The sequence below is a fragment of the Procambarus clarkii genome, chromosome 53 (genome assembly GCF_040958095.1).
Source record: "Procambarus clarkii isolate CNS0578487 chromosome 53, FALCON_Pclarkii_2.0, whole genome shotgun sequence".
NCBI classification, from domain to species: Eukaryota; Metazoa; Arthropoda; class Malacostraca; order Decapoda; family Cambaridae; genus Procambarus; species Procambarus clarkii.
In genome coordinates this window covers 10,833,776-10,850,541 of record NC_091202.1, presented here as the reverse complement: position 1 = coordinate 10,850,541, position 16,766 = coordinate 10,833,776, and the positions used below count along the sequence as shown (strand labels likewise).

The 16,766-nt window shown below is 49.2% G+C and overlaps 1 protein-coding gene across 1 annotated transcript in view; it reads left to right on the top strand.

Moving 5' to 3' along the window:
• LOC123767096 (kinesin-like protein KIF14) overlaps positions 1-16,766 on the top strand; it is a 474,367-nt gene that overhangs the window by 275,357 nt on the left and 182,244 nt on the right. Inside the window, 1 exon segment of the mRNA XM_045756600.2 lies at positions 1-13. This exon segment is cut by the window's left edge and continues 102 nt beyond it. Within this exon segment, the coding sequence (XP_045612556.2) occupies positions 1-13 (13 nt within the window).

Here is a 16,766-nt window from a genome sequence, read left to right as displayed (position 1 = left end):
TCAAAATCGGCTTGTATGAAAATTTGTTGATTTTATAAATATATATAATTACCTAAGTGTAGTTGCAGGATGAGAGCTATACTCGTGGAGTCTTGTCCTCCCAGCACTCTTGCTTTGAAACTTCTGATGGTTTTGGACTTCACTACCGTCTCACTTAACTTGTTCAAGCCATCTACCACTGTTTCCAAAATAAAACTTTATAATATTTTTTTTGGGGAGCCCCATCGGCTTCCCGGAGCTATCCAGGCTGATATTGCTAATGTCAGACTTTGGCATCAGTCATGTGCATGGAATTCTTGAGGCCTACCAGGAACCACGAGCCAGAATCTGGCCTCCTCAGAGAGGCACGAGGAACAATAGCCTATAGAAACCCCCCATGTGGTTGGAAGCATTCTGTGTCTGCCATCGACCAGGTCAGGCACCCAGAAAGGTAAGCATCCCAAAACAAACCCCCTCTTCTGGTTAAGAAATTGCGACCGAGAGCTGAACTAGTGGACAGAACTCCCAAAATAAAACAGAGCTAACGAGCATGACGTCACTGTCATCGCACCGCCATCTGCACAGCTCCCCTCTCCCCGGGAGGGGGAAGGGGGAGCCCCAGACCCCAGTTCTGAGGCTGATGCTCTAGGCAGAAGTTGTGTGCTCTGGTTTCCGTCTTGGTCTCAGCTTTGTGTCTTGTGCCGTGGTGGCTGTCTTATAGGGGGTTTGTGCGCCAGGAGTGATTCTTCAGTACACGTGCTGCATGCGCCTAGGGTTACCTTCGCTAGGTGCCCAGTAAGTACTGCCCTTGGGATGTGGGGCCACCTTCCACAGTTTCCTTGGGTTCTGCCTCTGCTTGGCCGTTTACTGCTCGGTTTTCGGCGCCCTTTGTGTGCTTGGGTGTTCTGTCTCCCTTGTTCGCCTTAGGGTAGGAGACAGTTTGCACTGGTAAGGGGCGCAGGGTACTGCACAGCTTGTTTTCACCAATCAAAGCGGCCGGCTCTGTTCCGCCTGGGTACCCTGTCCTCTTGCGGGGGTTTTCCTTTTCTTTTTGTTTTCCTGCCTGGTGGGGGAGGGTCTGCCTTGGTTATTGCCCCCCCTGTATCCTGAGTACTCTTCTTTATTCCGGTGGTTTTCCCTGCTTGGTTTCCATGAGTGTACATGTCCCGGGGGTTCAGTTCTTAGAAAGTTGTTTGGTAGACTTGGGCACCGGTTAGCAGTACACTGCCTGGGTGTAAGTTCCATCTCAGGAAACTGGGAATCCCCACCGGGGCACGTTGGGTCCGATGGATGTGACCCCCCTGAGTCCCCCCTTCTCCCTCACTTTGTGCGAGTTCGAGGGTTGCTCCTCTTGTCTGAGGGTGACTTACTGTTTTTACCTTCATCTGCTGCCTGTTGGGTCGGTGGCACCTTCGACCCAGAGTCCTAGGAGTTTTCTTGCTTATTTGTGTCTCAGTTACCCAGTCCTATGCTGACTAGGCGGGTGCAGGCAGCACGAGCGTTGCACATTGGGTTCACGTGGTTGCAATACACTAGGTTGTTTGCTCCCCGGAAGCCCTGAGGCCGCCCCATTTTGGTTGTTGTGACCAGAGCGTGGGGGTGTTGGTCGCTTCAGTTTTGTTTTAGTCCGCGCCATCTTGTCTTTCCCCTTGTTGTGGTTTAATCTGGTTCCCCCTCTCCCCTTCTTCCCTGCATCCGGATCCCCACCGTCTGTGGGGTTCGGGGTCGGGGCGGGGTTTGGATGGTCTTGGCTTGGGCAGGTCTCGTGGATTTCCACTTCCGAGGTAGCGACAAAGACATTCGAGCCTATTCCTCCAGCATGGGGTCTGCCAGTGGGCCCCCTTCCTTAGTGTTTATCCGGCTGCCCCGACTTTTTGTTGTGAGTCTGGGGCTTTGGGGTTACAGCTCGACCCCGGGTCCTGCCGTAGAGGTTTCCGGGCTGGGGAGGGGCTGACTTGGGGGCCTTGGGCCCCGTTGGTCCCTGCCGAGGTTTACTACCCTCTAGTGGGGCTTGCGATTGTGGGGAGTGGTTTTTTTTTTCCTCCCCCCCCTGTGTATGAGTTGTATGTAGTGGGGCTCCTCCCCGGGTTCGGTTCCTTGTCCTTTTCGATCCATCCTGCTGGTGTGTACTCTTCTCCGTTTCTCATCCTTCTTCTCTGAGACATGAGTGCTCCTTCATGTCAAGGTCATGTTCCCCTCGTATCGGGGTCCTGCAAGACCATTAGCCTCGGGTGCGGCTGTGCCGTTATGAGCCTTCATGATTTTGTGCTTGCTTCTGTAGGATCTTGAAGGTTCAGGGAAGGTCTTCGATACTCTCCGTATTATTGGAACGTCTGTCATCTTCCGGTGATGCTTCTCCCCAGTCCTTTCTAAGACTCGTTGGTCCTCTTCCGGGTTGCTTCTTGGTTTTTGGTACTGTTTCGTTCTTTTGAAATTATATCTTCTCTCCGTGCTCTGTCTCGGCACTGCTAATATTCCTTAAATGCTCCTAGTCGGCGCCCTCTATGCCAAGCGGGTTGTGCGGTTCGGACCTCATGCGTCCTGCGCATGTGCTGTGGGAGTTTTTATTTATGGACGGTGTACACAAGTGTTGGTGTTTCGCGTCCTTTCTGTGGGGAGCCCCTACGGCTCCCTAGGAGCTTATCGGGCTAATGTATGTTATATTAGACCGGGACATTAGCTAAGGAGTTCAGACCTTCCAGGAACCAGCACCAGAACTTGACCCCTTCAGAGAAGGTTTCAGGGAGCAATGGCCCTGGAAAACCCCCTTGTGGTTGGGGCTTTCCTTATCTGCCATCGATCAGGGTTTGCACCCAGAAAGGTAGGCATAACAAAACAAACCCCACATGGTAAAAAACTAAAACAAAAAAACGAACAGAGAGGTAGAAACTCCCTACAATCCCAAGAAAAAAGCAAACAAGCAAATATCACACTTTACTGCCGTGCTGATCGTCCGCGCAGCCCTCCCCACCCTGAGAGGGGGAGCTCCGGACGTACCGCGCCGGCTGCCTAGCATCAGTTCGTTAGCTAATGTCAACCGGGATAGAAGCTTCTCTGGCCTCGGTTTCCTAGGCGGTGTTTGCCTTGTGTGGCGTTCACTGCTGTGTGTGTTGTGCAGTGGCCAGGAGTACCTCGTCAGTGCCGGGGCTGCATGCGCTTAGGGGCTTCCTTCCCTAAGCGCCCTGTGAGTACTGCCCCTGCATGACAGGGTTATCTTCCCTGGGGCGTTCAGGAACCATTCCCGTAGAGGTTCTTGCTGCTCTGCATTTGCGTCGCCCTTGGGGCCAGCTGGGGCTTGGGGCCCTTGTTTGGCCCTGGGTAGGGACTGGTATTGTACTGGTTAGGGCGTCAAGGTGTTGTGCGACCTGCCACCGGTTCCTGTTGCCTCTGGAGACGGTGTACTTTTGCGGGGGTTTTCTTTTGTTTTTATTTTCATTTGACTGGTGGGGGTCTGCCTAGTGTGGCTATAGTTCCACTGGTAGTTTTTGGTTGCCCTCTGCTAGGCCCCCGTAATTGTACACGTCGCAGGGGTTTTCAGTGTTGTCCTCTACCCCTTGTTATTTTTGGGTGTTTAACCGGTTAGCAACACCTTGCCTGGGCTTCCCGTAGTTGTTACCCCCTACGGGCCCTGGAAACCCCTGTCTGGGCTCGGTGGACCATTGAACGTGTCTTCCGGGTCCCAACCCGTCTTGTACGGGATCGTTGGTTGCTGTGCCCTTGGGCCAGATTCACAAAAGCACTTACGAACCTGTCCATCTTTTCTCAATCTTTGGCGGCATTGTTTCCAATTATTCAACAGTTAATGAGCTCCAAAGCACCAGGAGGCTGTTTATAATAATAACAATAGTTGAATGGGAAGTTTTCATGCTTGTAAACTGTTTAATATATGTAACCAAAGCCGTCAAAGATTGAGGAAAGATGTACACGTTCGTAAGTGCTTGCGTAAGTGCTTTTGTGAATCTGGCCCCTTGTCTCTGGGTGACAGTCACCACTTAACCACCTCCATGTTGCCTGTTGCGTCACTGACACCTTGACCCGGAGTCTTGCGAGAGAGATTCTCTGCTTGTTCTCCAGTACTCTCCTGATGTTATTACTGTTCAGAGTACAGGCGGCATCCGTGTTGCAAGCTAGGTTAGGTTGCTGCAACACGCTAGGTTGGTTTCCCACTCGGATGCCCCGAGGCCGCCCCGTTTTAGTTAGGTGCTGTTCGCCCCTTTCCCTCCCTGTTCCTGGCTCCGGACCGTCTGAAGGTTTTGGGGTCGGGGCAGGGTTTAGTTAGGGCCAAGACTCGCGCAGTTTTCGCGGGCTTCCCCGTTCGGGTTGGGGACAGAGGTTTTCGAGCCTGTTCCTCCTACTAAGGCTTCTGGGTCTTACCAGCAGGCCCTTTCTTGTTGCCTTTCCCATGGACTCTTCCTTTTCTTTAAGGGCGGAGGGCTTGCAGGACGGCTCTGCCCCGGGGCCTCTGTTGCGGGTTCCGGGGCTGTGGGGAATGTCTGCTAGCAGTTCTGGGGCAGTTTGGCCCTGCCTGGGTTTTATGCTTCTGGGCTGAGTTTTTCGCCCATCCAGTCTGCTTGCTTCCCCCTTTTGCTGGCGTGTTTTCGTATCTTTTGCGTAAGTCACAGCTTTCTGTTCTGGTGGCCATTTTCTTCTGCTGGTTTCCCGGCGTGGCCACCAGGGTGGCGTTGCGGTTTGTTTACATGTGCCTGGGTGTGTGAGCGAGCGTCTGGGCTGAGTTTTCACTTTTTTCAGGGGCTTTATTTTCCTGTTGTCGTTCTTCGCTTTTCTGGTGTTTTCTGTCCGTTTCCTGTTCCTCTGGGAACTTCTGAGTGTAGATTTTACACTGGGTTTTCAGTTTTATCTGTTTTGGGTTTCGGCTCAGTGTCCATGTCTGTTATACTTGCTCCCACACCTTGTCCCTCGGTTTTCGGTCTGTTTTGACCGTTTTCCTGGGGGTTCTGTCTGGGGCTGTGCTTTGCCTTTCTGTGGCGTTTCTCCGTCAGTGAATGTGGTGGTTTGGGCTCTCCCTGCTTCAATTCCGGGTTCCTTTGGGTTCTTTGGTTTCGTTCCGGAGGTTTCTTCCTCTTGGGTCCCCTTTGTGGGTTCAGGGGGCTTTGTTTCCTCGTGTGTGACCCGGTTCTGCCTTCTGGGGTTCCAGGGTCTTCCTGGCTTGCAGACTGATCTTTTTGGGTCTTGGCACGTGTTGTGGTCGTGCTGGAACTTTGGGGTTTTGTTGTCGAGGTGGGCCTTTTTGATGCAGTTTTGTGCCTTCTTCGCCTGGCCGGTGTGGTGCTCTCTGCCCACTGGTCGGCGGCTTGTAATTTTCTTTTCACATGTATGTGTACACATGTGCATGTGTACACTGTGTGTGTAATTGTGGTCTCCGTGATGTAGTGGTAAAACACTAGCCTGGCATTCCGCGAGCGCTATGTCATGGGTTCGTATCCTGGCCGGGGAGGATTTACTGGGCGCAATTCCTTAACTGTAGCCTCTGTTTAATGCAACAGTAAAATGTGTACTTGGATGAAAAAACGATTCTTCGCGGCAGGGGATCGTATTCCAGGGACCTGCCCGAAACGCTACATGTACTAGTGGCTGTACAAGAATGTAACAACTCTTGTATATATCTCAAAAAAAAACAAAAAATTACCTAAGTGTAGTTACAGGATGAGAGCTACACTCGTGGTGTCCCGTCTTCCCAGCCCTCTTTTTTCATATAACGTTTTGAAACTACTGACGGTTTTGGCCTCCACCACCTTCTCACCTAACTTGTTCCAACTGTCTACCACTCTGTGAAAGTGAATTTTCTTATGTTTCTTCAGCATCTGTGTTTAGCTAGTTTATATCTATGAGCTCTTGTTCTTAACGTTCCAGGTCTCAGGAAATCTTCCCTATCGATTTTATCAATTCCTGTTACTATTTTGTATGTAGTGATCATATCACCTCTTTTTCTTCTGTCTTCTAGTTTTGGCATATTTAATGCCTCTAACCTCTGGTTGATACCTGGTTGATGGGGTTCTGGGAGTTCTTCTACTCCCCAAGCCCGGCCCGAGGCCAGGCTTGACTTGTGAGAGTTTGGTCCACCAGGCTGTTGCTTGGAGCGGCCCGCAGGCCCACATACCCTCTCCTCGTAGCTCTTGCCCTTCAGTTCTGGGAGCCACTTAGTAGCATGTCTTTGCACCTTTTCCAGTTTGTTGATGTGCTTCTTAAGATATGGGCACCACACAACCGCTGCATATTCTAGCTTTGGCCTACCTTGAGGTTACCTTGAGGTGCTTCCGGGGCTTAGCGTCCCCGCGGCCCGGTCGTCGACCAGGCCTCCTGGTTGCCGGACTGATCAACCAGGCTGTTGGACGCGGCTGCTCGCAGCCTGACGTATGAGTCACAGCCTGGTTGATCAGGTATCCTTTGGAGGTGCTTATCCAGTTCTCTCTTGAACACTGTGAGGGGTCGGCCATTTATGCCCCTAACAAAACAAAAACAAAACAAAGTTGGCCTAACAAAAGTTGTGAACAATTTCTTTAGTATATCGCCATCCATGTATTTAAAAGCAATTCTGAAGTTAGAAAGCGTGGCATAGGCTCCTCGCACAATATTCTTCATGTGGTCCTCAGGTGATAGTTTTCTATCTAGAACCACCCCTAGATCTCTTTCTTTATCAGAATTCTTTAAAGATTTCTCACATAATATATAGGTTGTGTGGGGTCTATGTTCTCCTATTCCACATTCCATAACATGGCATTTATTAACATTAAATTCCATTTGCCAAGTGGTGCTCCAGATACTTATTTTGTCCAAGGTCATCTTGAAGGGCATGACAATCATCTAAGTTTCTTATCCTTCCTATTATCTTAGCATCATCAGCAAACATGTTCATATAATTTTGTATACCAACTGGTAGATCATTTATGTAGACAATAAACATCACTGGTGCAAGAACTGAACCCTGTGGTACTCCACTTGTGACATTTCTCCAGTCCGATACATTGCCTCTGATTACTGCCCTCATTTTTCTATCAGTCAGAAAAATTTTCATCCATGTTAGAAGCTTACCTGTCACCCCTCCAATATTTTCCAGTTTCCAGAACAACCTCTTACGTGGAACTCTGTCGAAACCCTTTTTTAGGTCCAGATAGATGCAGTCAACCCAACCATCTCTTTCCTGTAATATCTCTGTTGCTCGATCATAGAAACTGAGTAAATTCGATACACAGGATCTTCCAGATCGAAAACCTATATTGTCTGTCTGATATTATATCATTTCTCTCCAGGTGTTCTACCCATTTAGTTTTAATTATTTTTTCCAATATTTTGACTATTACACTTGTCAATGATACCGGTCTACAATTAAGGGGGTCTTCCCTGCTTCCACTTCCCTGTGTGTGTGTTTGCACACATGTGTATGTGCATACCCACATGGGTGTGTAACTTATCTTGGGTGCATGTGTATGTGTATATACATAATATATATGTTTATATGTGTATGTGTATATGTGTATGTATATGTATACTTTTTCTTTCGGAAGGGGCTCTGTTCCCTTCTCTGTTCACGGGGCGTTGGAGGAGCAGCTTGCTCTGCTGACTCTCGCATGGTCCCGCAGTTAGTGGGCGCTTTTGGTTGTCTTCCGGCCTCTGGTTGCAGCGGTGGACGGTTCTCCCCCTTTGGGGGGTTCAGGGCTTGCGGGGTGGGCTTCTTCCCCTGGGCTTCGTCATGTCATCTTCGTGGGTGCATTGGACGTGGTCGATCCACCAACATCCTTCTGGGGTTCCCGTCTGCTCTATGTAGACATGGGGCTGTCGAATCTGTGGTTCTTCTGGACTTACTTCAGTCTGCGCCCTGGATTCTATGCCCTCATCGGAGGACTGTTGTCTCCTGTCTGGCTTCTGTTGGGGCCGGGTGCCTGGATGATGGCCCTGGACCTCCAGGTCAATTCTTGGCACGTTCCTCTCCCGTTTTTCGGGACAGGCACAGTTGGTGGTGGGGCTTCAGGCTTAACACTTTTGTTGCCTTCCCTATTTTGTAATTGGCACTTGGTGTATTTACGCATCTTTACCGGATCTTGGTGCCCTGTCTGAGTCTGCTTGGGATACCGTGTCTGGCCTACCTCGGCGACTGGCTGGTGTGGGCTCCCAGTCGGGCCGCTTGTCTGCTCGCTAGGGGTGTGGTTCTTTCCAGATCTCCGGGTTTGGTTTCCTGGTGATCTGCAGGCCGTTCCATTTGTTTCTGTCCCGGGTTCGAACCTTGCTGGGTCTTGTTTAGGGCTCTTGGGCTGATCCTTGTCTTTCCCTCCAGAAGTGTTGCTGCGGCTTATTGATGCATGATTGGTTCGGCCGGGGGTGCGTCCTGTGTTGTCTGTTTGCTTTTTTTTTTTTTTTCCGTTACTTGCGTACTGTGTCTGGGGATGCGCTTTCGGTTTATCCGGTTCCCCGCATTCCTGTGTTCAGGACTCGGGTCTTCCAGGTCGTCCTGCAGAGTTTTTTAGTCGTCCAGCCTGCGGTCTGTCCTTGTGCCCGTGCTGTTCAGACGTTTGGAGCTTTTGCTGCTGTGTTGGTGACATCTAGGGCTCATTTGGGCGCAGGGATTTGAGGGTCGCACAGGTTCTTGGCCGCCCATTCTTTATGCGCGTCTGCTCCTGTGCGTTCTTGTTGCCTTGGGTCGCAGGTTGCAGCCTGTTGTCTCGGCTTCGCGTTGCGGAGTTTGTGGCCGTCGCCACAAACAAGTTAGGTGAGAAGGTGGTGGAGGCCAAGACCGTCAGTGGTTTCAAAGCGTTATATGACAAAGAGTGCTGGGAAGACGGGACACCACGAGCGTAGCTCTCATCCTGTAACTACACTTAGGTAATTACACTTAGGTAATTACAGTGCCTGGCTGAGCTCCTCCATATACATTGGATTCTCTGTGTGTTGTAGGTTATGTCCATTTCGTTCCTGATTGCTGCCTGTCTTCGTTCCTCATATTTCTTATACACTCTTGTCCCTAGCTGCTTGTGCTTGGACTGTCTTTATGGCTCTGCTTGCTCGGTGGTCGCACACGAGGTTTTCCCGCGGCTCCGCCTCTTCCTATGCTGGGTTGTTCTGTGGCAGGGCTGGTTCGGTTCTGCCTCGAGTCTCCCACCATCTGTTGATGTTCAGGTGGCTTCATTGATGGTGTTCCACCTGCGTGCTTAGTCTTGGCAGCAGTGTGGGGTTTTTTGGCGGTCCTTCCTTTTTCTTTTTGTCCCTTCATAGGTCTGCTGCGTTTTGCTTGCGTGGCCTTGTCCTTCTCCTGTGGAGATCCAGGGCCATCATCTTGTCACATACTGTCACCTTGTCTCATGCGGCGCTTGTCGGAGCTGTTCCAGGTTGCTTCGGTTTTGGTGTTCCCTCTGCACCAATTCGCGAGCTGTCTTGAGTTGATTTCGGGGCTTTAGTGTCCCTGTGGCCCGGTCCTCAACCAGACCTCCACCCCCAGGAAGCAACCCGTGGCAGCTGACTAACTCCCAGGTACCTATTTACTGCTAGGTAACAGGGGCATAGAGTGAAAGAAACTGCCCATCGTTTCTCGCCAGCGCCCGGGACCACAGGATCACGTGTCCAGCATGCTGTCCGCTCGGCCCTCTCTAGTGTGGTTCACCTCTGGCCTGCTCTTGCGCCACTTGAGTTGTCCTGGTTCTTGAATTGGGTGCTCTCTTCTCTTCTCGGTTTGTTATGACCCCTTCAGTTCTGGATTGTTTTCTGAGGCTCTTTTCTTGTTGGCGATAATCTCTGAGGGTTGGGTCGGGGTGCTTCATGCTCTCCTCCGGCGCCAGGGTTTCGGATCTTTTTGGTCCTCATGATAGGTTTGTTCGCTTGCAGCTGTCTCCTTCTTTTCTGGCGAAGACTAATGTGGCTCCCTTCCGGGGAAGGGGGGGGGGGGGGAAAGGAGGGGTCCTTGGGTTGTTGATACTTGGTTGATCTGGCCTTGGATGCATCATGTGTTGCATTCAGTTGCGGTGCTTCACCGTTCACTGCATACCATAGCAGTTGTGACCGGGGGCGCGTTTTGGGTAGTTCCGGTTTCCTTACGTCCCTGTTCCAGAGTGTGGTTCTCACGGGTTATCCTCGGGATGGTTCGGTCCAGCCAGCCTGCAGACCATCCCCTTGCCCACGATGTTCGTAGATCGGCTACGCATTTCTTCGCTGATGTTCCTGGTCCTTGTCGGGCCTGTGTAGCCTTGGGTTGGCGGTTGCAGTCTTTTGTCTCCTGTTTCGCGTTGGGAAGTGAGCGACGTCCACCTCCCGGGTATGTTCCGTCTTGTTTTCGTCTTTGAGTAGGCAGCTCTGGGGAGCCGACAGGGCTTCCTCCAGAAAACCAGCGTTGAATGTAATGAAACACCATTTTTTGAGTAAGACCTGGAGGCACCCCGGCAACCCTCCCTACCTCCGGTCAGCATTTTTTTCATATATTTTGATATCAAGCCTCAGAACTGGGATCTTGGGTAGTCAGCGCGAGGGATCTGGGGTTCTCCTTCCCAGGGAGGGGAAAGCTGCACAGACGGCAGCGCAGCGACAGTGACGTCATGCTTGTTAGCTCGTTTTTACTTTGGGAATTCTGTCCACTAGTTTGGCTCTCGGTAGCAATTTCTTAACCAGAATAGAGGTGTTTGGGATGCTTACCTTTCTGGGTGCCTGACCTGGTCGATGGCAGACATAGAATGCTTCCAACCACATGAGGGTTTCTATAGGCCATTGTTCCTCGTGCCTCTCTGGGGGGGGGGGGGGCCAGGTTCTGGCTTGTGGTCCCCGGTAGGCCTAAAGAACTCCATACACATGACTGATGCCAAAGTCTGACATTAGCAATATCAGCCTGGATAGCTCCGGGTAGCCTTCGGATCTCGCCCAGAAAATGGCTTTTCATTACATTCAATGCTGGTTTTTTTTTTTTTCTTTGGCAACTTTGTTTCCTTAGCTTGAATCCGTGTCATCTTGTTCTTGAAGTTGCTGGTTTCAGGAATTCCTCTTTGTCAATTTGATTGATTCCTGTTATTATTTTGTAAGTGGTAATCATATCACCTCTTTTTCTAATACCTTCTAGTTTTGGCATATTTAACACTTCCAGCCTCTCCTTGTAACTCTTGTTTTTCAGTTCCGGAAGCCATTTTGTAGCAAGCCTTTGCCCATTTTCCAATTTATTTATTTACTTCTTGAGATATGGGCACCATACAACAGCTGCATATTCCAATTTTGGTCTCACAAAAATCATGAACAGTGTCTTTAGTATTTCACCATTTATGTACAGTAATTAAAAGCAAGTCATGAAGCTGGAAAGGGGTATATATTTTCCTCTGATAATGTTCTTTGTGTTCCTCTGGTGACAGTTTTCTATCCAAAACCACCCCTTGATCTTATTCTTTATTAGAGTTCTTTAATGCCTTAACACATAATTTGTAAGTTGTGAGAGGTCTATTTTCACTGATTCCACATTCCATAACATGGCATTTATTCACATTGAATTCCATTTGCCACATGATGCTCCAAGCAATTTGAAGGGCATGACAATCGTCTGCATCTTCTATCTTCCCCAGTATCTTAGCATCATCAGCAAACATATTCAAATACTTCTGTATTACTTCTGGTAACTCGTTTATGTAGACGATGAACATTAATGGTGCAAGAATTAACCCCGTGGTACATCATTAGTAACACTCGTCCGGTCAGATACATTGTCTCTGATTACCGCTCTCATCTGTATGTCAGTTAAACGATTTTTCATCCATGTCAGAAGTCTTCCAGTCACTTTTTCATAGTCACCAGTCATACTTTTCAAAACGCTTGTGCTATCTAGAGTGGAGTACTGCTGCACAATGACAGCCCCTTTCAAAGCTGGAGAAATTGCTGACCTAGAGAGCGTGCAGAGATCCTTTACTGCTAGAATCCACTCAGTAAAACATCTAAATTACTGGGACCGACTAAAGAGCCTAAATCTGTACTCCCTTGAGCGCAGGCGGGAGAGATACATAATAATTTACACGTGGAAAATAATTGAGGGGCTGGTCCCAAACCTGCACACAGAAATAACACCACATGAGACCAGAAGACATGGCAGGATGTGCAGAATACCCCCGTTGAAAAGCAGAGGTGCAACAGGTACTCTGAGAGAGAACTCTATCAACATCAGAGGCCCGAGACTGTTCAACACGCTTCCACTACACATAAGGGGCATAACTGGCAAACCCCTCACAGTGTTCAAGAGAGAACTGGATAAGCACCTCCAAAGGATACCTGATCAACCAGGCTGTGACTCATACGTCAGGCTGCGAGCAGCCGCGTCTAACAGCCTGGTTGATCAGTCCAGCAACCAGGAGGCCTGGTCGACGACCGGGCCGCGGGGACACTAAGCCCCGGAAGCACCTCAAGGTAGCCTCAAGGTAGTCACTGGTCGATGACAGGGCCGCTGGGACGTTGAGCCCCGAAATCATCAAGATAGGTCTACCCCTCCAGCATGTTCCAGTCTCCCACACAACCTCTTGTGTGGGACTCTGTTAAAAGCCTTTTTGGTGGGGGAGCCCCGTCGGCTCCCTATCCTCTCTGAGGATAGGGCGATAGATAGTTCTCACCTATAGTTCAGCTTCATCAGTTCAGATAGCCGGCTCCTGCCGCCTATCTGAACTGATAGGTGCTATATTTGTTTGGGGTCATCAGTCACAAGAGTCTTTTTGCCTACCGGGGACCACGAGCCAGAACTTGCGCCCACCCCCCCCCCCCCTTTCCCCAGAGAGGCGCAGGGAGCAATAGCTTATGAGCATTTTACATTTAAATTGCCATAATTGCCACCAACCTGGGAAAGATCGAGAAAAATAGGCAAATCAAAACAAACCACTTCATGCAACTAGTGCACTCGATTGTTAGTGCTGCCCTCCCCCCACGGGGGATGGGGGAGCTGGCAGCCCACTACTTCAGTTTTTGAACTGATGTGCATCAGTCACCTCTGGCCTCAAGTTTCTGTTCTGGATTTTTGCCCTGTGTAGCTGTTCCAGCTGTGTGTGGCATGGTGGCCAGGTGTCCTAGTGTACAGGAGCAGCATGCACCTAGGGTGATCTTCCCTAGGTGCTCAATGAGTAGTGCCCCTTGCGTGTCAGGGTTATCTTCCCTGGGGCGTTCAGGAATCACTTCATTTGAGGCCTTCATTGCTTGTTGTTATTTTCGCCATTGGGGTACGTCAGGGGTCTAGGGCTTTTCATCTTGCCCTGGGTACCTTGATACCTGCTTGATGGGGTTCTGGGAGTTTGTCTTCACCCCCAAGCCTGGCCCGTGGCCAGGCTTCACTTGTGAGAGCTTGGTCCAACAGGCTGTTGCTTGGAGAGGCCTGCAGGCCCACATATCCACCACAGCCCGGTTGGTCCAGCACTTCTTGAAGAAAACAATCTAGTTTTCTCTTGAAGATGTCCACGGTTGTTCTCGTAACATTTCTTTACAGGGGTACCTCAGTTTTTGTAGTTATCTGTTCTCAGAGCTGGTACAAAAACCGAAAAATTAAAAAACTGAAACTAATTTTCCCATAAGAAACACAGTAATGTAAATTCAATTAATCCGTTCCACAACAACAAATATATTAACCAAAAAATACATTTTTTATACAGAATAATACTCTTAGGTATCTTACCTTTATTGAGGACTCCTGCTGGCATATGGAAGACAGTGAGGAAAGCGGGGAGGACGAGAGGTGTTAGTGGGGGGGTTAGAAGGGGAGTCCCCTAATATTATAATAGCAGTTACGACATTTCTGGGGTTCTCTCTCTCTCTCTCTCTCTTACGTTTTGCAGGTATACCACTAGGATCTGGTTGTGGCTCATTGCTTGCTTGTCTTACTAAGAATCTGTCTATAGACACTTGTTTTTTTCCCCTGTTTTAACACTTGGCTGTTGTGAGACATCACATTGTCTCACTATGAATGATCTCTTGTTTTTCCTCTATCGTCATCCTTACAACTGTTTTCTTAGGTTGAACATTACCACTGACTTTCTTGGAACCCATGGCATGATATATAATAAGAACGTTTATGTTCAGAAACCAAAAAGGCACAAAAACAATGATTCTTTGTGAAGAATCCTATCTGATTCTTCACAAAGAATTCAAGCGTGATCTTCACTAGGCGGGAGACACTGGTAAACTGAAGCGCCACGCTCATGGTGGACCCGTATGTGTATAAACAAACTCCGAGCACCGAGGCAAACAATGAGTACCGAATCGAATTTTTCGGAGAAATTGAGTTCGAGTACCGAAAAATACTGAGAACGGGCATACGTGAATCGAGGTTCCACTGTACTCTCTGGGAGGATGTTGAACAACCGTGGAGATCTGATGTTTATACAGTGTTCTGTGGTTGTGCCTACGGCACCCCTGCTCTTCACTCTTCTACTCTGCATTTTCTTTCCTATCGTTCACTCCAGTATGTTTACCATGTAGGTATGGTACCTGGTCCTCCAGTATTTTCCATGTGTATATTATTTGATATTTCTCTCCTGTCTCCTTTTGAATGAATACATTTGGAGAGCTTTGTGACGAGCCCAATAATTTAGGTTCTTATTGCATCAGTATGCCATACAGTACATGTTCTCTGTACTCTATTTCAGCAATCTCTCCTGCTTTGAAGAGGGAAGTGAGTGCTGAGCAGTACTCAAGATGGGACATGGGACAGCACATGTGATTTGAATAGTACAACCATTTTGATGGGATTCCTGGATTTGAATATTCTCGTAATCCATCCTATCATTTTTCTAGCTAACGAAATATTTGTTTGGTTATGTTCCTTAACACTTTCGCCCGGGCATGACGCAGCATTGCGTCATCCATTTACTGGCGGTAATACCGGGGATGACGCAGCATTGCGTCATCCACTTTAAATGATCGCCAAAAATCAGGTTTTTATTCGATTTTTTTGGGACTGGTTTTAAAATGTGCGCCGATTTCTTCCCATTTCCTTTGTTGAGCCTCGTGGCCCTCAGATGGCTTGGCACATGATGTCGGCCCATTCTTTTCGCTCCACTGTTGTGACCAATGTCGCCTCCCCTCACATCTCAAACGTGTGAACATTTCGTCTATTTTCCGTGGCTATATTTCTTACTGCGGCTTTAGAAACTATCTACGCTTACTCCACGATGGATAGTGATCATGAACAAGGCCCTTCCAGGAAGAAAATTGTGAAAGAAAGGCTTGAAAAGGAAGGGAATTGGGAGTGTAGCTGGAAGGCGTCTGAGTGCTCCCTCGCGGCTAACGCGTGGCCCGTCTTCTACTCGTCGGCGGTTGGAGCGTGACCAGGTTTTTTATTTTATATGCTAATGTTCCTCTGTCATTACAACGGGCCAGGTTGGTTGCTCGGTTGGAGGGCCCCGGAGCTGCCTCCTCTTGGGTTTCAGGGTTCAGGATTTGGGAGCATTGGTAGTTTCGATCTTGGTTCTTTCCGCACCCCTACTTTGTTCCCATGTAGATGTGATTCACCCTGCTCCTACTCTCCCCCCAGCCTCTTCCCTCCTGCTTCCGGTTCCTGAATGTCTGAGGGATTAGAAGTTGGGGCGGGCTTTAGCTCGGTTGGCTTCAAGGGCTGCCCTTTCTGATTCAGGCGCGGAGGTGGTTGAGGACGATTTTCCCGCCGAGGCTTCTGGGTCAACCTAGCAGACTTCCTTATTTGAAGGTTTTCCCCTGGACTGCCGCCTTTTCTTCAGGGGTGGTGGGCGTGGAAGAGGGGCTCTGCCCAGGGGCCTGTGTTGGGGGTTCCTAGGTTTCAGGGGAATCCACTTGGAGTGCTTGGGTTCCTTTTGTCCCTGTTTGGGCCCTTGTGCCTTTGGGCAGGGGTTGTTTCTGCTTGGGAGGGGGATTTTTTGTCCCCCTCCTTCCATTTCTGAATTAGTATTACCATATTTGCCGAGATGTTTTGTACTGGAAAAAAATTTAATATAACTTTTTCGTGTGGTTCATCATTTATTTAATGTTATTTTTGGGTGCTTTTATTACCCCACCTCTTCCCTCCTCTCAGATCAGTAGTTTCGTTGTTTGTAATTTTGGCAAGAATTTTACGATACAGATTGTGAACCTTGAGTTTCTGTACATAATGTTTTGAGTTGCTGTGACTGGCTACCAGGACGGTGTACCGGTCATGGCGCACCATCCCACAGCTGTGATTTGTTGTCATCCACTCGTTGCATATGGCAGCTGGGCGGTTGAAAGTTTATCTTTGTGCTTGCAGGAGTTATGCTTCGGCTCTGTGGGCCCACCTCTCAGCCGTCACTCTACTGCTGTACACATTTCTGAACTTCTTGAGCTTTCTGCTTTTCTACGTTTACAGCCTTCACTTCATCACTGCCTCCTGCATTCCTTTTCCTTTCTACTGTCTCTGGACATGGTCTCTGTGGCTCATTTTGGTATTCGATTTCCACCTGTGTCCCATTATGGGTGTACCAATCATATTGATTCATCATCATTCCTACCCTGTCCATTCCCCTGAGAAATTGTGAGTGGTGGTCATGTCTCCCAGTCTTGTGTTCTCGGGGGCTGTCTTGTCTTGTGTACGAGACTGTTGTACTTCTGTATTACCTCAGTCTTGTGTTTAGAGACTGTGGTCACTGGCTTGTTTTTATTATTTTATCATGGGCACCGATTTGTGCCTAGCAACCTTGTCCTATATGCTTGTCCGACTCTAGCCTCTGGCCCTCGGTATCATGTCCATATTACAGCAGTTTTAGCCGTGGGGCTCATTTTTATCCCCCCATCCCCCCCCCCCCCCCCCCACCTCCCACCCTAAAAAAATAAGACTAGTTGGGGTCTGTTTTGGTGCA